We start from the raw sequence: 20,403 nt of genomic DNA on the forward strand, positions 1-20,403 counted from the left end.
GAGGCATAGAGAAGTGAAGTGACTTTCCCAAGGTCACACAACAGACAAGTGGCAGAGCCAAGATAAGAACCCAGGTCCTTCTGACTCCGAGGCCCGTGGTTTATCCACTAGGCTTTGCTGCTTCAAGCTCTATTCCCTCTGCCTTCTAAAATGCCCTTGGATCTATATCCTTTAAGGACTTGACATTCTCTCCATCCTCAGCTCCACAGCACTTATGTTCATAGCTGTAATTTATTTTACTGGCTGTCTTCCCCTCTAGACTGCAAACTCATTTTGGGCTGGGAATGTTTCTACCATCTCAATTGCACTGTACTGTCCCAAGTGCTAAGTACAGTGTTCAGTGCATGGTAAGCGCTCAATAAATACCATCGATTGATTGATTCACCCAAAATTCTAATCCTGGCTTCCCTACTTCCCTACTGAGAGACCTTAGGCGAGTCACTTGACTTCTCTGTGCCTCAGTTTCCTCACCTGAAAAATGGAGGTTTGTTACTCGTTGGCCCTCCCCCTAAGAATGTTAGCCCCCTGTGGGTCAGGGATTATGTCTGACCTGATTGTATTCTATCTACTTCAACCCTAAGCACAGCATTTAGCATATGAACATTTATTGTGTGCAGAGCACTCTACTAAGCGATCGGGATAGTACAATAGAATTGGTAGACATAATCCTTCCTCACCAGAACCTTAAAATCTAGTGAGAAGAGGGATAATAAAATCAAATACAGATGGGGGAAATACCAGAGTCATGAAGGAGCTTACCATCTGACCGCTGTCCTCCTTACCCCTGCTTTCTTGCTGTTCCTCTTCTTGGCTCTGCAAAAAGTTTAGACAGGCAACAGATAATGTGGAGTAGATGAGAGGTCACAGAATACAACTCCAAAAGAGGGAAATTTTGTTTTCTCTGGCCTCAGCTCTGGAGCGACTGTCTCTCCCTGACTTATTCTGTTTCCAATGGAGCTCTGTAAATATTTGTTTTTCCTGGTGCCCCTCCCTTCTTCCCCTCCAGAACGGAGCATTGGCCCTTGTGCCCAGGGCGGGGAGAAGGAGGGAAGGAAAGATGGTCAGCCTTGGTGGCGGGGTTTGGGGGAGCAGCAGGGAAGGGATGGGGAGGAAGCCTAGCCTGAAGAGAAGCAGCATGGCTTAGTGGATAGAGCACAGGCCCGGGAGTCAGAAGGACTCGAGTTCTAATCCTGACTCTGCCACTTGTCTGCCATGTGACCTTGGGCAAGTCACTTCACTTCTCCGTGCTTCAGTTCCTTCATCTGGAAAATGGGTATTAAGAGTGTCCGCCCCTCTTGGAATAGGCCCGATTTGTTTGTATCCACCCCAACGCTTAGTATGGTCCCTGGCATGTAGTAAGCGCTTAATAAATACCTTAATTAATAATAATAATAATGATGGCATTTGTTAAGCGCTTACTATGTGCCAAGCACTGTTCTAAGCGCTGGGGTAGATACAAGGTAATCAGGTTGTCTCGCGTAGGGCTCACAGTCTTAATCCCCATTTTACAGATGAGGTAACTGAGGCACAGAGAAGTTAAGTGACTTGCCCAAAGTCACACAGCTGACACGTGATGGAGCTGGGATTAGAACTCATGACCTCTGACTCCCAAGCTCATGCTCATTCCACGAAGCCAGACTGCTTATTATTATAATTAATATTATCATCATTAGTATCACCGCCCCCATCGCCATCACCCCCACCATCATCACCTCACCACCATCACCATCTCTGTCACCTTCGGCCCCACCACCTCCACAGAGAACTTCAGCGGGCAGCAGGGTCAGAGAGCACCTGCTGTGGAGGACACCCGATGTAGCAGGTCCGGACCTGAACGTCCCTCTTCCCTGTTGCCCTCGGGGGCCACGATCATGTAATAATAATGTTGGTATTTATTAGGCGCTTACTATGTGCAGAGCACTGTTCTAAGCACTGGGATAGATACAGGGTAATCAGATTGCCCCACGTGAGGCTCACAGTCTTAATCCCCATTTTACAGATGAGGGAACTGAGGCACAGAGATGTTAAGTGACTTGCCCACAGTCACACAGCTGCCAAGTGGCAGAGCTGGGATTCAAACTCATGACCTCTGACTCCCAAGCCCGGGCTCTTTCCACTGAGCCACGTACATACTGAGCTTATCTTTGTGAAGGTCCTTTTGTCTCAGGCCCTGGGATGCGGCTCGTGAAAGCCCAGGTTGGCAGCAATTGAAGGAGGGCAAAAACGAGCCTGTGTGTCGCCCCCTTAAAGGGCATTACTGGCTGCTACCATCACTGGACAGCCCAGGGTCTGCAGCAGACAGTTCATTCTATCGCTGAGAATAATCGTCATCATAATAGTATTTATCAAAGGCTTATTACGTGCCAAGAACTATGTTAAGTGCTTGGATAGATATGAACAGATCAGACACAGTCTCTATCTCACATGGGAAATCGCAGACTAAGGGGGAGGGAAAGCAGGTATTGAAGCCCATCTCACAGATGAAGAGAAGCACAGAGAAGTTAGGTAACTTGCCCTAGATCACACAGCAGTCAAGTGACGGAGTCTGGATTTGAAACCAGACTTCCCGATTCCCAATCTCGAGCTTTTTCCTGCCCAGGAGGACACTAGGAGACCCCTCTGAAGTGGTTCTGGCTCTGTCTCTTCCCCACGGCTGCCTGTCTCTGCCCCTTCTCCTGCTCCTCTGTGACCTATCCCCATCGTGGACCTTCACAGGGACAGGTGGACCAGGCTTCTACAGGGTGGCAAAACTCAATCTCCTGTCCCGTTCCCTCTCCCCTTCCTAACAGGGCCCCAACTCACACCCATTTGTGGTGAAATCTGAATTTACCGCAGGACTGTGAAGCAGCATGGCCTAGTGCTTAGAACATGGGCCTGGGAGTCAGAGGACCTGAGTTCTAATGCCAGCTCTGCCACTTGTCTCCAGTGTGACGTTAGGAAAGTCACTTCACTCCTCTGGGACTCAGTTCCCTCATCTGTAAAATAGGATTAAGACTGTGAGCCCCATTTGGGACAGGGACTGTGCTTAACCTGCTTAGCTTGTATCTACCCCAACGTTTAAAACAGTGCTTAACATAGTAAGTGCTTAACAAATGGCATTAAAAAAAAAAAGACTGGGGGATGTGTCTTCTTGATATCCTCAGAAAGCTGCAATTGAACAGGGGAGAAATTAAGAAAATAAAGCAGGGAGCAAACTCGGGGGCTCAAACGCAGGCACGGCCTGATTTCTATGTTCCCTGGTCAGGGGAGATCTTCCCCAACCTAAAGACAGAGCTTCAAAGTCTAGAGGAAACGTGTTTAGACCTTGTGCCTAGAGAAGAAACACTCTGTATGAAAACAAAGTCTGGCAGCAGCTACTCTAGCTCTCCCTGGCTCTGTCTCTCTTTGACCTTTGGCCTGTTGCTGTTACCACGGCAACTCGTGTCCTCTCAGATGCTAGGAATGTAAGGGGCTCTTGCTATTTGGAAATCAAATCAAAGGGGTTTCAGGGCAGGGGGTTCTCTGTTACTGCAAGTCTATCCAGGGGCACAGTGGCGCGGGAAAGTATTGATTCCAGGCCCCGCCATGTTAACCAGAAAAAAATAATCATGTATGTGCTGGGGGAAGTTATGTGTAAGAAACTAACCCTCAGCCTAAACTGCAAAAAGTCCATGGACTTTTTTAAGGAAAGCTTAGTAATGTATTCATCAAGTTGTGGACAGGGAATGTGTCTGTTTATAGTTGTATTGTATTCTTCCAAGTACTTAGTACAGTGCTTTGCACACTGTAAGTGCTCAATAAATATGACTGAATGAATGAAAGAGTTACATTTTTAAAATTCGATGGCAGGTCGACCGAGTTGGAAAATTTTCAGATTACCTCACAAACAGCATTTCCTTCCATGACATTTACATGAAGGCAAAATGGCCAGAGCCTTCTCTGAAACATCTAAGTAATATTCTGGACAATAATTTACCCCTTGTTAAATAGGTAAGAAGAGACAGAGACTTTCCTTACAATGTATTTATCAATAGGAAGAAATACAGTAGCTTGATTTTTCAACAAACAAGTCCCATTCCATTATCATTTTACCTCACTCATTCAACCGCCTGGCCTGCTCTTTCTGTTCCCATAGACGATGGATAAGAGATAAATCGATAAACCCATGAACCTGGTAGATTCAATTCCCCTGCAAAACGTGCCCGTGTGCCCGGTTACAGAGGAAATGCCCAGAGCCGGTCCCACTGTAGACACTCAAACATCTGTTCTGTTCATACACCTGTGGACCCTCATCATTCCTGAAATTCAAGGCCCTTGGGTTCAACTCTATTAGATGAAAGTAAAAAGATAAGGAAATAAGAGCTGTTGCATTACTCCTAAATTACAAAGCTAGAGCGTAGCTGTGCCCTTGACGGTTAGAAGCTACACATCACTTAGACCTTTCAGTCTCTGGAGCAGAGGTCATCTTCCCGCAAGCTGGTTCAGAGAGGCAAATGCGAAGTAAAGACGCTCTAGTGAAGAGGAATAATTACATGCTTTTCAGCTCACCACAGTCTCTAGTTCCTCCCAGCCTGCTCTATTGTGTTTTCTCGAATCGCCTCCCCTAGTGAGACGTGGGCTGGACCACCATCATTAGTGACTACCGTCTTCTTTCTCTCCACGTGGCACGACAGACCAAACCTCGACCCCATGTCGCAGGTCCAAAAGTGGCTTGGGTTTATACAAGAGGTCTGGTGGGGGGAGGGGAGGGAGGATATCAAATTGGGGAGGGGGAGGTAGGGGAGGACATAGAGACGGGGTGGGAGGAGGAGGGAGAGATCAAGACGGGGAAGGGGGCAGAGATGGGTAGGTGGAGAAGGGTGAGGTGGGAATGGGAGGAGAAATCAAGATGAGGAAAGAGATAGAGATGAGGCAGAGAAGAAAAGTAGAGGTGAGGAGGAGGAGGGTCAAGATGGGGAAGGGGGCAGGGACAGAGATGGGGTAGAGATGGGGAGAGGTGGGGATTAGGAGGCCAGTAGAGGAGGGGCAGTAGATGGGGAGGAGGAAGGGTGGAGATAGAGAAGCGGGGGAGGGATGGGGGTTGAGATGAGGCAGAGAGGAAGGAGTAGGAGGTGGGAAGAGATGAGGAAGGAGAAGGGGAGGAGGAGGGGTTGAGATGGGAAAGAGGTCAGAGATGGGGCCAGATGGGGTGGAGAGAAAGGGTAGTAGAAGGAGAGGTAGAGGTTGAGAAGGAGAGGGGGAAGAGACGGGGAAGGGGTGGAAGGCAGGTGTCAGTTGAAAGAGAGCGGGAACCGCTCAGACAGGCAGAGGCTCGGGCCGAAGGCGGGCTGAGTCAGACGAGGCCCGGCGGCCTGTGGAGGAGGCTACTTCCTCTCGTCGGGGCAGGGCGTGATGGCGACGACGGGGAGGTCCTTCCCCTGGCATCTCAGGACCCCGGCCTCGCACTCGCTCAGCGTCCGCCAGCCCCCGGCCTCTTCCACACAGATGCTGATCCCTTCTCGCCCCTCACACTCTGCTGCTTCACGACACACACACGTGCCGCTTGGCTCTGGGAAAACAGAGGGGGGAAAGGGAATTGGCTTGGGGGTGTGGAAGGAAGACATGGCTCCAAGGAGACAACTGAGGTTACCCATCACAGCTGCAAGTCCTGGCTCGGGGGAGCCTGGCCCAGCCAAGAGCCATTCTGGGCTGCTGGGAGACCTTTCCCTGATTTCCCTGATTGGTCAGCTCTCTAGGCTGCGCAGCTCCAGGCCTTTTTTTTTTTCTGGTGTCTGTTAAGTGCTTACTATGTTCGAGGCAGTGTACTAAGTGCTGGGATAGACACTTTGGACACGGTCCATGTCCCACATGAGGCTTACAGTCCTTATCCTTAGAGAAGCAGAGTGGCTTAGTGGAAAGAGCCCGGGCTTGGGAGTCAGAGGACGTGGGTTCTAATCCCAGCTCCGCCACTTATCAGCTGTGTGACTTTGGGCAAGTCACTTCACTTCTCCGTGCCTCAGTTACCTCATCTGTAAAATGGGGATTAAGCCTGTGAGCCTCCCGGGGGACAACCTGATTACCTTGTACCCACCCCAGCGCTTAGAACAGAGATTAGCACATAGTAAGTGCTTAACAAATACCATCATCATCATCATTATTATTATCTCCATTTTATAGATGAGGAAATGAGGCCCAGAGAAGTGACTTGTCCAAGATCGCACGGCAGACAAGTGGCAGAGCCGGAATCAGCTCCATACTCTATCCACTAGGCCATGCTCTTTTTTCCCCCAGACAATCAACAGACTCCAAGAAATCCTTGGTGGAGAAAATCCAGCTCTTCTCTGGACAGACTGGCCCGAACTAAGAATGGAGGGTGGGGGCCTGTGGAAAAGCTCCTGATCCCTGAGAGAGGCATTTGATGATAAACTGCCAGTGTGAAAAGGACATAAACAATAGGGAACGTGTCTGCTCATTCTGTGGTATTGGAGAAGCAGTGTGGCTTAATGGATAGAGCCTGGGCCTGGGAGTCAGAAGGATCTGGGTTCTAATCCCAGCTCTGCCACTTGTCTGTTCTAATCTCAGCTCTGCGATTTATCCGCTGTGCGACCTTGGGCAAGTCACTTAACTTCTCTGGCCTCATTTACCTTATCTGTAAAATGGGGGTTAAGACTGTGAGCTCCATGTGGGACAGGGACTGTGTCCAAGCACTTAGTACAGCACTCTGCACACAGTAAATCCTCAATAAATACAATTGAATGAATGAACCCGATGATGTTGTAACTAAGCCGACTTTTAGAACAGTCCTTGGCACACAGCAAGCACTTAACAAATACCAACATTATTATTACTCTCCCAAGAATTTAGGACTCTGCACATAGTACGTGCTCAACAAATACTCCTGAATGATTGATTGACAGAGAAAAGGATTAAAAACAGGAAGATTAGGAAACAGAAAGCTGAAAGGGAATCCAGGAGCCGAGAGGGAAAAGGAAAGAGAGCCACCCGGGGAAGGGCAGGGGTGAAGGAGGAGGAAGCACGGATGGAGAGAGAAAGGAGTAGGGCAGAAAGACTCTGGATGGAGGTCTAAGAAGTGAAGAATTTCAGTTCCTGGAAGGCAGGGATCAGGTCTGCCACTTACTATATATGCTCCCAAGGATCTAGAATAATGCTCCACTCAGCTCAGTGCTCAGCACACAAGGCACCGAATTGAGTGTTCTATATTGCCCACAGAATAAGTCAGTCTGTCAGTCAATCATATTATTGAGTGCTTACTGTGTGCAGAGCACTGTACTAAGCTCTTGGGAGAGTGCAAACGAAAACTTAGACACCTTCCCTGCCCATGACGAGTTTACAGTCTAGAGTAAGCGACTAGTCCAGTCAGTCAACAGGACTGAAAGGCTGGAGTGTAAGGAGGACAACTTGGGCAAGGCACTTAACTTCTCTGTGCCTCAGTTACCTCATCTGTAAAATGGGGATTAAGACTGAGAGCCCCAGGTGGGACAAAGACTGTGTCCAACCTGATTATCTTGTATTTGCCCCAGAATTTAGAACAATGCCCATTGTTAATAATAATAATAATGTTATTTATTAAGCACTTACTATGTGCAGAGCACTGTTCTAAGTATGGGGGAGATACAGGGTAATCAAGGTGTCCCACGTAAGGCTCACAGTTAATCCCCATTTTGCAGATGAGGAAACTGAGGCACAGAGAAGTTAAGTGCCTTGCCCACAGTCACACAGCTGAAAAGTGGCAGAGCCGGGAGTCAAACCCATGACCTCTGACTCCGAAGCCCAGGCTCTTTCCACTGAGCCACGCTGCTGGATTGTCTGTATTTGTTGCCGAATGTACTTTCCAAGCGCTTAGTACAGTGCTCTGCACATGGTAAGTGCTCAATAAATATGATTGAATGAACAGTGCTTGGCACCTAGCAAACACTTAACAAATAACACAATTATTATTATTATTATTACTATTATTATTATTAAGGGAGGAACCAAGCCCAGTCTCTGCCTTCAAAGTCTCTATTCTAATGGTGACATGCTCATCTGTAATTTATTTTAGTATCTGTCTCCCTCAGTTGTCTTGGTTATAAGTTCCTTGAGGGAAGGGATTCTATGTACTATTTAACTGTGGTATTTGTTAAGTATTTACTACGCGTCAAGTACTGTTCTAAGTGCTGGAGTAGAATCAAGCTAATCAGGTAGGACGCACAGTCCCTGTTCCACGTGGAGCTCACAGTCTAAGTAGGAGGGAGAACAGGTATTGGAACCCCATTTTACGAAGGAGGAAACGGAGGCCCGGGCTTGCCAACGGTTCCACGGCAGGCGAGGGGTGGAGCTGGAATTAGAACTCGGGTTCTCTGACTTCCAGGAGCCTGCTCTGATTCTACTGTAGTCTCCCAAGTGCTTAGGACGGTGCTCGGCAGCCAACACACTAGGTGCTCAGCGATGGACCGAATGATGCCTCCCACCACTGTGCTGGTGTCAATCGACCCTCACGGGCAATCAGCCATTCCCACGGAGTACCCCGAGCCCTGGCTTACCATCGCATTTCTCCCACAGCGAACAAGCCTCGCACGTCTTCCCGGCGGACTTGGGCAGGCTGCAACTCTCGTCCTTGGCAAGAGTGAACTTTCTACCCACACAGTCCATGACGTGCAGCTTGCAAATGGTCAGAGCTATGATTTTTTTGGTCGCTGCATTCTGGGCACAGACATCCAGCGAGGGTCTGAAAAGAGTGGAGAAAATGTCACTTCGGTCTTAGATCAATCAATCGTATTGAGCGCTTGCTGTGTGCAGAGCACTGGGCTGAGCACTTGAGTATAACATCAGTGGCATTTCTCAGCTAAGTGTGGAATGCTTGCTGTATGCAGAGCTCTGTACTAAGCGTTTGAGAGAGTGTACGATAACATCGGTGGTATTTCTTGGTATTTCTTAGCTAAGGATGAAGGCTAGAGCATAGGTCCAGGAATCTATTAAGAACCTGGATTCTGATCTTGGCTTTGCCCCTAGCCTATGTGACCCTGGTCAAGTTACTTCCACTAGAGAAGTACTGTAGCCAAGTGGAAAGAGCATTGGCCTGAGAGAGGATTTATTTATATTTTCATTTATTCATTTATTTATATTAATGTCTGTCTGCCCCCGCCCCCCCCAGACAGTGAACTCGTGGTGGGCAGGGAATGTGTCTGTTGTTGCGGTGTAGTTTCCTAAGCACTTAGTACAGTGCTTTACACAAAGTAAGCGCTGAATAAATTTGATTGATCGAATGAATGCATAACCCCGATTTTGCCATTTACCTGTTATGTGACCTTTGGCAAGTCACTTCATGTCTCTGTGCCTCAGTTCCCTCATCTGCAGAATGGGGGTTCAATACCTGTTCTCCCTCCTTCTTAGACTGTGAGCACCTACTGAGACCTGATTATCTCATATCTACCCCAGCATTTAATATAGTGCTGGGGATATAGTAAGCACTTAACAAAACCCACTATAGTTATTATTATCATGACTTAATCTCTCTGAGTTTCAGTGTCCTAATATCTAAAATGGAATTAATCCTCCCTACCTCCTTCCCTCCTAGGGGTGTCATGAGGATAAAATGAGAACCATGGACATAAAATGCCTGGAGAAATGAAAGTACCAGACAGAGGCATTATTTTTGATTTCAGGGGCAGTTTCTTTTAGGCATATATCTTGTCTCTTTACAAATGTGGAAACTGAGGTACAAAGGAGTTGGAGGGTTAATCAACCATTGCCCAAACTAACAGAGAAGAAAGTGAAGGCCTGCCACTTAACAGCCTAGTATAATGCCACTTCACTGTTCTGTGCCTCAGTCTCTTCATCTGCAGAATGGGGTTTCGATCTTACTCCCTCCTACTAAGACTACGGGACAGAGTCTGTATTGTACTTTCCAAGTGGTTAGTACAGTGCTCTGTACACAGAAAGTGCTCAGTAAATAGATCGAATGAATGAATGAATGACTGTATCCAACCTATCTTCTATTTACCCCAGCGCTCAGAACAGTGCATAACACATAAGAATAATAATAATCGTGGTATTTGTTAAGGGCTTATTATATATCAGGCACTGATGCTGAGCACTGGTGGGGTAGATAGAAGATAATCCTAGTGCCTGGCTCATAGTAAGCACTTAACAGATACTATAATTATTATTATTAGAACCCAGTCCCATGTGGGGCTCACAGTCTAAGTAGGAGGGAGTCCAGAGATTGAATTCCCATTTCATGGATGAGATAACTGAGGCCCAGAGAAGTAAAGTGACATGTCCAAGGTCATAGAGCAGACAAATGGCAGAGCTGGGATTAGAACCCAGGCTCTCTGACTCCCAGGCCTATGCTCTTTCCATTAGGTCATGCTGCTTCTCTATTAAGCACTTAACGAGTACTCTCATGATTATTATTATGATTAATAATGTCAAACTTGCCAAGCTTGATTCATTCCTCCAGGAGTCCAACGGCAAAAGGAGAAACCAAATTATAACATGAATGAAAAAATTAAACAGAACATCCTGAAAGTAAAGGTTGTTCAACTGAAGGAATGTTGTAGGATTTTTCTTTAGCGATCCAACTGTTTGTAAAAGCTGTAGGATCTGAATTTAATGACCCAATTAACAGTAGAACAGGTCACATCCCTGCACCTGGCTGATGGCCCAATGCAGTTCCCCGGACATGGTTCAGTGCTCTACGCTCAGCAGGGATTTGGCTGGTGCTCTGCATATATTAGGTGCTAAAAACAGGACTGGCCCCCTCAGCAGACACTTGATAATAACAATAATAACAATAATGATAATTATGGTATCTGTTAAGCGCTTACTATGTGCCGAGCACGGTTCTGAGTACTGGGGAAGATACAAGGTAATCAGGTTGGATGCAGTCCCTGTCCCACACAGGGCTCACTGTCTCGATTCCCATTTTACAGATGAGGGAACTGAGACACAGAGAAGTGAAGTGACTTGCCCAAGGTCACACAGCAGACAAGTGGCAGAGCTGAGATTAGAACTCACGACCTCTGACTCCCAAGCCCTGGCTCTTGCCACTAGGCCATGCTGCTTCTCATACCATATGGAGGGTGACGACGGAAGGCTAGGGTCATGAAAGGTAGGGAGAGGAGAGGGGATGAGGAGGAAGGAAGCCGCTTGGGCTGACTGGGGCAGAGCCTTGCTCTCTTCACAGGCACAGGCTCCAGTCAATCAATCAGTTCTATTTATTGAGCACTTACTGTGCAGAACACTATATTAAGTGGTTGGGGGAATACAATATAACAGTAAACAGGGTTGATAGACACATTCCCTGACTGCGGCGAGCTTAACAATCTAGAGGAACAGAAATACGTTAATATAAGTAAATTACAGGACGTAAGTGCTGAGGGGCTGAGTGGGCAAGGGTGAATAAAGTGAACAAATCAGGGTGACACAGAAGGGAGTGGGAAAAGAGGAAAGGAGGCCTTAGTCAGGGAAGGCCTGTTGGAGAAGATGTGCCTTCAGTAAGGCTTGGAAGGTGGGGAGAGTAATTGTCTGTCGAATAATGAAGAGGGAGGACATTGGCCAGAGACAGGATGGTGATGAGAAGTTGGTCTTGAGATAAACAAGGTCGAGGTACAGTGAGTAGGTTGGTATTACATGAGCGAAATTTGCAGACTGGGCTGTAGTAGGAGAGCAGCGAGGAGAGGTAGGAGGCGGCAAAGTGATTAACGCTTTAAAGCCGATGGTAAGGAGTTTGTGCTCGATGCGGAGGTGGATGAGTAACCACTAACTTTTTGTGGAAAAATGATCCAGGCAACACAATGAAGTGTGTTCACAATGAAGTGAAGACTGGAGTGGAGAGAGACGGGGGGCTGGGAGGTCAGCAAGGAAGCTCATCAAGGCAGGATAGGATAAATGCTTAGATTAATGTGGTAACAGTGTTGATGGAGAGGAAAGGGCAGATTTTAGGTGAGTCAAGATCGCCAAGGTTGTGGGCTATGAAACAGGAAGGATGGTGGTGCTGTCTATGGTGATGGGAAAGTCGGGGGAAAAACAGAGTTTGGATGGGAAGCTAAAGAGTCCTGCTTTGGACATGGTACGTTTGAGGTGACGATGGGACATCCAAGTAGAGATGTCTTGAAGGCAGGAGGAGATGCGAGACTGCAGAGATGGAGAGAGATCAGGGCTGGAGATGTAATCATCCGCAAAGAGGTGGTAGTTGAAGTCAGGGGAGCAAATGAGTTCTCCAAGGGAGTGGGTGTAGATGGAGAATAGAAAGGGACCCTAAACTACACCCTGAGGGACACCCACGATTAGACAGTGGGAGGCAGAGGAGGACCCCAAAAGAGACCGAGAATGAATGACCAGAGAGATAGGAGGAGAACCTGGAGAGGACAGTGTCAGTGAAAGTGAGATTAGATAATGTCTCCAGAAGAAGGGGGTAGTTGACAGTGTTCTCAGTCAGCTGATAGGTTGAAGAGGGTAAGGATGGAGTAGAGACCATTGGGTTTGGAAAGAAGGAGAACATTTTTGATCCTTGAGAGAGCAGTTTCTGTGAAGAGGATGGGAGCCAGACTGGAGGAGAGGAACTTGAGACAGCCGGTGAAGACAACTAGCTCAAGGAGTTCAGAGAAGAATGGAGAAAGGGAGATGGGGTGATAACTGGAAGGATCTGTGGGGTCAAGGGAGGGCTTTTTTTAGGGTAGGGAAGATGAGGACATATTTGAAAAGAGTGGGGAAGAAGCCACTGGAAAGCGAACATTTAAGGGGAAAAGGGAGGGAGCAAGTCTTTTGATACAGTGCGAAGGGATGGGGTGCAGGTGAAGAAACAGGTTGAGGGGGTGGATTTTGAGAGAAGACGGGAGTTCTCTTGAGACTCTACTGGGAAAGATGGGAGAATTGAAGAAAGGACAGGAGGAGGGAGGAGCTGGAGAGTAGTAGGGGAGATTTTAGAGATCACTTTTGATGCTTTCAATTTTACCAGCCAAGTATGTGGTCGGGTCAGGAGAAGGGGGAGGCTGGGGGACAGGGTATTGGAGGAGGGAGTTAAACACCAGTGCTTAGAACAGTGCTTTGCACATAGTAAACGTTTAACAAGTGCCATCATTATTATTACGTGAAACAACTGATAAGGGCAGTGGACAAGGGTATGAATAAGGGTGGAGAAATAATTTTGCCAGGCAGAGGAGAGGGAAGAGGTAAAGCACACGAGGATGAACTTGAGGCGGACGAGGTCACCCGATATCTAGATTTCCATCAGCAGTGCTCTGTGGCTCAAGCGCAGGAATCAAGAAAGCGAACTGTAGAGGTGATCCAGGGCTGTGGATCAGTGATACGGGATCGACGAAGGGATAGGGGAGTGAGAGAGCAGAGTTCAGTAGAGAGGGTGGTGTTGAGGGTGTCAATTTGGCCATCAAGGGAAGGATATGGGGGCTAAATGGGGCATGATGAGAAAATTAGATGGAGTGAAAGGGTTGGAGTTCTCTGTGGGGGAACAGGACAGATCTGCTCCACCACTTTTCCACCCCAGCAGCAGTGGAGGGATGATGGGGGGTCGGGGACACTGCAGCCAGGAAGTCCCCCGGCTGTGGCAGCTCTGGTGAGAGGCGAGGGGCGTCCCGACTCACCCACACTCGTAGGGCATTTTGCAAGCACATTTGGAGTGCTGCAGCTTCTGCCAGGGTGGACACTTGGGCCCCTCCGGCTCCGCCTCCCGTGCCGGCACTGCAGAGAAGAGAAACAACACGAGATGACTGAGTCAAACGCCTCACAGAGAAGCCGCCTGTCCTGGGGCAAAGAGCCCACACCTGGGAATCAGGAGACCGGGGTTCTCATCCCGGATGGCTCTACTATTGCCCCAGCTTTAGGACCTTGGGAAAGTCACTGCACTTCTCCGGACCTCAGCTTCCTCATCTGTAAAACGGGGGTTCGACACCTGTTCTCCTTCCCCCTTAGACTGTCAGCCCCATGTGGGACAGGGTCTGTATGTAACCTGATTGTATTGGGTCTTTTCCAGTGCTTAGCACATTGTAAGCACTTAGATACTACAGTAATTATTATTAAAGACTAATGAAATCTTCTCAGTCGGGCCGTACTGTGCCCCAGGCCAAGAAGCAGTGTGGTCTAGTGGATAGAACATGGGCTTGGGAGTCAGAGGACCTGGCTTCTAATCCCAGTTCCTTCATTTATCTGCTGGGTGGCCTTGGGTAAATCACTTCACTCTGTGCCTCAGTTACTTTATCTGTCAAATGGGGATTAGGACTGTGAGATCCACATGGGTCAGAGACTGTATCCAACCTGATTGGCTTGTGTAGATAGACCCCAGTGCTTAGTACAGTGCCTGGCACATAAAAAATACCATAAAAACCCCCAACCCAAAATGCTGTCACTTATTCTTTGAAGCAGGGCAGGAGTGGGGGGACCTATCTGGCCACAAGGAACCCAAATGAGGAAGGAATTCCCCTGCACGTGTGGAGTGGAGGCAGGAATGGTGAGGAAAGTGGGGAGTTAGGGTTAAAACTGAACTTAATCATTCAATAGTATTTACTGAACACTTACTATTTGCAGAGCACTGTACTAAGCGTGCTTGGAATGTACAATTTGGTAACAGGGACAATCCCTGCCCAACGACGGGCTCACTGTCTAATCAGGGGAGACAGACAGCAGAGCAAAACAGAACGTTATTATCTTCCCCCCAATCCCTGGCCTCCCTCTGACTTTTCTACCAATGTTGACAGCACCCCATCTTTCTTGTCTCACATTCCTGTAACCTTGGCATTATCCTTGACTCCCCTCTCTCTCTCTCTCTCTCTCTCATTCCAACCACATATTCAAGCCATCATTAAATCCTGTCAGTTCTACCTTCACAACATCACCAAAATCTGCCCTTTCCTCTCCGTCCAAACTGCTACCACATTAATGCAAGCAATTATCCTATCCCACCTTGATTATAATATCAGTCTCCTTGCTGACCACCCTGCCTCCTGTCTCTCCCCACGCCAGTCCCATACTCCACTCTGCTGCCCAAATCACTTTCCTTCAGAAACGTTCAGACCGTGTTTCCCCACTCCGCAAGAAACTCCAGTGGTTGCCCATCCACTTCTGCATCAAAGAAAAACTCCTCACCTTTGGCTTTAAAGCCCTTCATCACCTTTCCCCCTTCTACCTCACCTTCCTGCTCTCCTACTACAACCCAGCCCGCACATTTTGTTCCTCTAATGCCAACCTTCTCACTCTAACTCCATCTCGTCTATCTCTCCGCCGACCTCTCGCCCACATCCTACCTCTGCCCTGGAACGCCCTCCCTCCTCATAGGTAGATAATTGCTCTCCCTCACTTCAAAACCTTATTGAAGGCACACCTCCTCCAAGAAGGCTTCCCTGACTAAGCCCTCCTCCTCTTCTCCAACTCCCTCCTGCGCCGCTCTTACTTGCTCCTTCATTCATCTTGCCTCCCGTTCCCACAGCACATATGTATATATCTGTGTACAGATCGGTAATCTATTTGTTTATATTAATGTTTGTCTCCCCCTCTAGACTGTGAGGGCAGGGATGTGTCTGTTGCCATATTGTACTCCCCCAAGAGCTTAGTATAGTGCTTTGCACCTAGTAAGCGTTCAATAAATACGACTGAATGAGGAGCGGGGAGCTGCTTCCACTTCACACAGGCAGGGTGGTAGCTGGGAGTGAAATGCGGGGGCTTCCGTATCTTTCACCTTCCCTTCGTGTTCTTTCTCTTAAGGAAGTTAGGGGAGAGAAGGCATTCCTGGAGCTCGATCCACCTGGCCTCATCCACCACCTGCTCCTCTGAGGCGGTTGGACTTGGCTGGGGTTTGTTCTGCCGCAGAAGGGTCAGGCCAGGCCTCTGCTTCCCAGCCTTCTCCATTTCTGAACGCCAACCCCCAAAACACCCCTCACCCCTGGACCTCACTAAACCCTCCTTTCCCCCTTTGAATAGAATTGCCTCTTCACCCGGAATTGCCAGAAATGAGAGAGGAGCAGGGGATGGAAGGTTGTAATCTACAGGGCCAAATGGGGCCTGGGTTGACTGAAAGTGAGAGTTTCATTCATTCAGTCGTATTTGTGGAGCGCTTACTATTCATTCATTCATTCAATAGTATTCATTGAGCGCTTATTATGTGCAGAGCACTGTTCTAGGTGCTTGGAATGTACATTTCAGCAACAGATAGAGACAATCCCTGCCCAACAATGGGCTCACAGTCCAAACGGGGGACTAAACGGAATCGCCAACTGAAAGACCAAAGAAGGTTCAAAATTTTTCCGCATCAGAAGCAGCATGACCTACTGCAAAGAACAGGCGTCTGGGTTCTAATCCGGGCTCCTCCTCTTGCCTCCCGTGTGACCTTGGTCAAATCACTTCACTTCTCTGGGCCTCAGCTTCCTCATCCATTAAATGGGGATTCAATGCCTGCTCTTCTTCCCAGTTAGGCTGTGAGCCCCAGGTGGGGCAGGGACTGTGTCCAACTTGATGATCTTGTATCTGCTCCAGTGCTTAGTACATAGGAAGCACTAAACACTACCATAGATATCATGGTGATTATCATCTCTGCTGCTGGAGCTCCATTTGCCCACTGCCCAGGCCATCTTTCCCCTGGTGTGTGTGAGCCAGGTTTCCATACCAGTCACTGCTGTTGTTCCCGCTTGGATCTTTCTTAAGGATTCCCAGGTGTTGGCTCATTTGCTGGTAGAAGTGTGAAAGCCAACCTCATGTAGGTGGCAAGGACGGGTATCCAAGTCACATGCAGCTGACGATGTCACGTGATGGGGCAGGACAGGGCAGGACTCCATCCTCCACTCCCCAGGCATGTATCCGCCTCTCCTAGTCCCCAACTTCCGGGATGGAGATTCTCTCACCTAGTGGATTTCAAAACCTCTCAAGGCAAGAAATCCTCAGAATGTGTCTGTTTTTTGTTATATTGTATTCTCCTAAGTGCTTAGTTCAGAGTTCTGCACACAATAAGCTCTCAATAAATGCAACTGACTGAGTCTCACCTCACTCACTCCCACTGCAGTTTCAGACCCTGGCCAACCTCTGCCCTGGAATGCAACTTCCTGGGCTGTGCACCAAGAAATAATGATAATAATAATAATAATGACAAGAGTGCCATTTGTTAAGCGCTTACTATGTGCCAGGTACTAAGCACTGGGATGGATACAAGCAAATCAGATTGGACGCAGACCCTGCCCCCCTTGGGGCTCATAGTCTCAATCCCCATTTTAGAGATGAGGTAACTGAGGCCCAGAGAAGTGAGTGACTTGCCCTAGGCCACACAGCAAACAAGTGTTAGAGCCATAATTTGAACACATGACCAAGAAGTGACACCAAGAAATGGAGCTTACCTGGAATCTGACATTGGCTGGCCTTCATGTCGGGGTGCCACTTGAGGCTGGAGCCGCACAGGAAGAGAGCCGGCCCTTCCAGGCGCCTGCCCGCCCCACAGGACAGGACCACCCTCTCTCCGATGGCATAGAATGGCTTCTGGGGCTCAACCCGGAAGTCTTCTTCCAAGGCCGGCAGGACGCACGCTGTCTCTGTGGAAGAGGAGCAGGGGAAACGCTGGTCACCGTGTCCCAGAATCGTCGGGCAGAAACCCCAGTCCTCTGCTGGGCTGTTGGGGGAGTAGTCCGGGAGTGGGCCGGCGGTGGGGCTGAGCAGGGTTCTCACACTTTGGGGGGCTGGAGAAGATGGGTTTCCCAGCTTTGTTGTTCGGACCGAGTGGGCTCTCCTCCTCTGGTGGGGAAGCTGGCCCGCTGCCAGCGGTCAAATGAGCCGAGTCTACATGTGGCGAGGTGACCCGGGCCTAGCATTTTCCGCCCCGATGATTGGACGAGGGCGACCCCAGGGGATGGGCCACACCTGGCTTTCCCGGCTGCGGTCTGCTCTGCGAGGTCGAGGGTGGACCTCGGGGCTACCTCTCACCCACCTGCCCTCCGGACCCGGCAGCCGGTAGCAGAGGGCGGGGGCTGGGCAGTGGGCAGGGGGAATACAGGCTCTGGGCCGGGAGAGCCGCTCTCTGGGCTGTTGGGGGCAGGCAGCCCGCTGTGGGCAGGGCTGCTTCCAGGGGACCTCGGGGCTCCAAGTCGGGTGGCCAGGTTGCTCTGGCACAGATCCAAAATCAATCAAGTCCAGACTGTACTCAGGGGCTCCTAGGAGCCCCTTCCCTGCCCCCAACCACCCCCCCATTTGGGCCGGGAGGATGGTGGCGTGGGGTCTAGCTATGCACTGCCTCCCTTAGGTGGCTGGAAATCTACTTCTCAGCATCCCACGGGGCTACAGCTTTCACTCCCGTTTGGGGCTGCTGTGCCAGGGCCTGGAGGAAGAGGGATGCACCCTGGGCTGGGGATTTCTGGCCCTGTGAGGCGGCTCTTTCCCCAGGGCTGTCTGTACGTAGGAAGCAGAAGAACCAGACCTTGCCCTGGAGGAGCTTACAGTCCGATGGTCCAATCTCCACAGTGGGAAGATGAAGGGGGTCCTGGAGCTACCTTGACCTCTCACTCTGCGACAGGCCTCTCGGCTCCAAGGAACCTGGTCTCGGCCAGAGCCCTCTGAGTTACCCTAAAGTTGGCCCAGCCCCTTGGATAAAAGAAATATAATGATGATGATGATAGTAATTCAAAGAATAATTTTATTTGTTAAGGGTTTCCTATGAGTCAAGTGCTGAATCAGGTGTTTAGAAGCAGCGTGGCCTCGTGGATATAGAGCAGAGGCCTGGGAATGAGAAAGACTGGATTGTAATCCTGGATCCACCATTTGCCTGCTGTGTGACCTTGGGCAAGTCACTTCACTTCTCTGGGGCTCAGTGACCTCATTTGTAAAATGGGGATTAAGACCGTGAGTCCCATGTGGGACAGGGACTGTGTCCAACCTGATTAGCTTGTCTCTACCCCAGTGCTAAGACGAGTTCTTGACACATAATAAGCACTTAACAAATACCATTATTATTATCATTATAATCAGGTTGGACACAGTCCCTGTCCCACCCGGGGTTCGCAGACTAAGTAGGAGGGAGAACAGACCCTGAGGCCCCATTTACAGATGAGGAAACTGAGGCTCAGGGAAGTGAAGTGACTTGCCCAAGGTGACACAGCAGGTAACTGGCAGGGTCAGGATTAGAACCCAGATCTTCCGACTCCCAGGCCCGGGCTCTTTCCTCTAGGCCACGTTGCTTCCGGGATCAGCCCCGAAACAGGCCCCAGGTTCGGAAGGACCCCCGCTCCATCCCAGGCAGGCGTGACTTGCCCAGGGCAGCCGTGGGACAGAGGGAAGTCCCCAAGACTGGGCTGGATCCACCCAGGGCCTCTGAGGAGAAGAGACGGAGCCCAGAAGTACCAGCCATTTCCCGGCTGCCTCCCCCTCCTCCTGCCCACCCACCCCAACAAGGGCCTCGGGCGAACCCGAATACCTACTCTGGCAGTTCATGGCCCCGATCTGCCACTGTAGATCTTTTCCGCATTTGGCCACGGGATCGCCCACCAAGGTGTAGCCCTCCCGGCACGTGTACACCACGTTTTGTCCAGCGGGGAAGGAGGAAGCTGTGGGCTGAACACAACAAGAATAGGAACGTGGCTTAGTGAGAAGCAGCGTGGATTAGTGGCTAGAGCCTGGGAGTCAGAAGGACCAGGGTTCCAATCCCGGCTCCACCACACGTCCCCTATGTGACCTTAAGCAAGTCACTTGTCTGGGCTTCAGTTAACTCATCTGGAAAATGAGAATAAAGAGTCTGAGCCCCATGGGGGACAGGGGCTGTGTCCAACCTGATTAATTTGTATCTACCCCAGTGTTTAGAATACTGCTTGGCACATTGGAAGCGCTTAACCGGTACCGTAATTATTATTATCAGGAAATAAGGTCCTCAGGGCATTCTTCTTTCTGAAAGGGTTCTTTCTGATGCTCAGCTAAATCAGACCAGTTGCGTATTCGGGACGTCATGCTGACATTTCAGAGTTAACGGTTCAAATCCTTCCGAGGCAAATGCTCAAATAAAAAGTTATGAAGTGTAAGACAACCTCTCTTCATTCCAGCTTTACCTGACATGACTACTAATAACTGTGATATTTGTTAAGCCCGTGCTATGGGTTAAACACTGTGTTTAGCTCTGGAGTCCATGCAGTATAATCAGATCCGACTCAACCCCTGTATCACATGGGGCTCGCAGTCTAAAGGGGAGAGAGAGAACGGGTATTGAATCCCTGGGTTCTAATCCTGACTCTGCCCCATATCTGCTGTGTAACCTTGGTCAAGTCATTTCACTTTTCTGGGCCTCAGTTCTCTCATCTATAAAATGGGAATCGAGAGGGTGAGCCCCACGTGGGACAGGGACTGTGTCCAACCTCCTTAACTTATATATACCTTAGTGCTTAGAACAGAGTTTGACACATAGTAAGCACTTAACAAGTGCCATCATTACTTGTATTACTATTTAAACCCAGTCCCCAGGTTTCCTGAAAG

The 20,403-nt window shown here is 49.2% G+C and overlaps 1 protein-coding gene across 3 annotated transcripts in view; it reads right to left on the minus strand.

The window, feature by feature from the left end:
- Nucleotides 1–5,163: 5,163 nt before the first annotated feature.
- The window catches only part of C7 (complement C7), a 48,065-nt gene continuing 32,825 nt past the window's right edge, over nt 5,164–20,403 (minus strand). For all 3 annotated transcript variants that reach the window (XM_029061691.2, XM_029061689.2, XM_029061690.2), the window contains 5 exons: nt 19,362–19,494; nt 17,295–17,486; nt 13,563–13,659; nt 8,502–8,686; nt 5,164–5,527 (listed from right to left, as the gene is read on the minus strand). In XM_029061691.2, the coding sequence (XP_028917524.1) occupies nt 5,343–5,527; nt 8,502–8,686; nt 13,563–13,659; nt 17,295–17,486; nt 19,362–19,494 (792 nt within the window). In that variant the 3' untranslated portion in view covers nt 5,164–5,342. The remainder of the gene's footprint in view (nt 5,528–8,501; nt 8,687–13,562; nt 13,660–17,294; nt 17,487–19,361; nt 19,495–20,403) is intronic.

Source organism: Ornithorhynchus anatinus, chromosome 3, assembly GCF_004115215.2.
Source record: "Ornithorhynchus anatinus isolate Pmale09 chromosome 3, mOrnAna1.pri.v4, whole genome shotgun sequence".
NCBI classification, from domain to species: Eukaryota; Metazoa; Chordata; class Mammalia; order Monotremata; family Ornithorhynchidae; genus Ornithorhynchus; species Ornithorhynchus anatinus.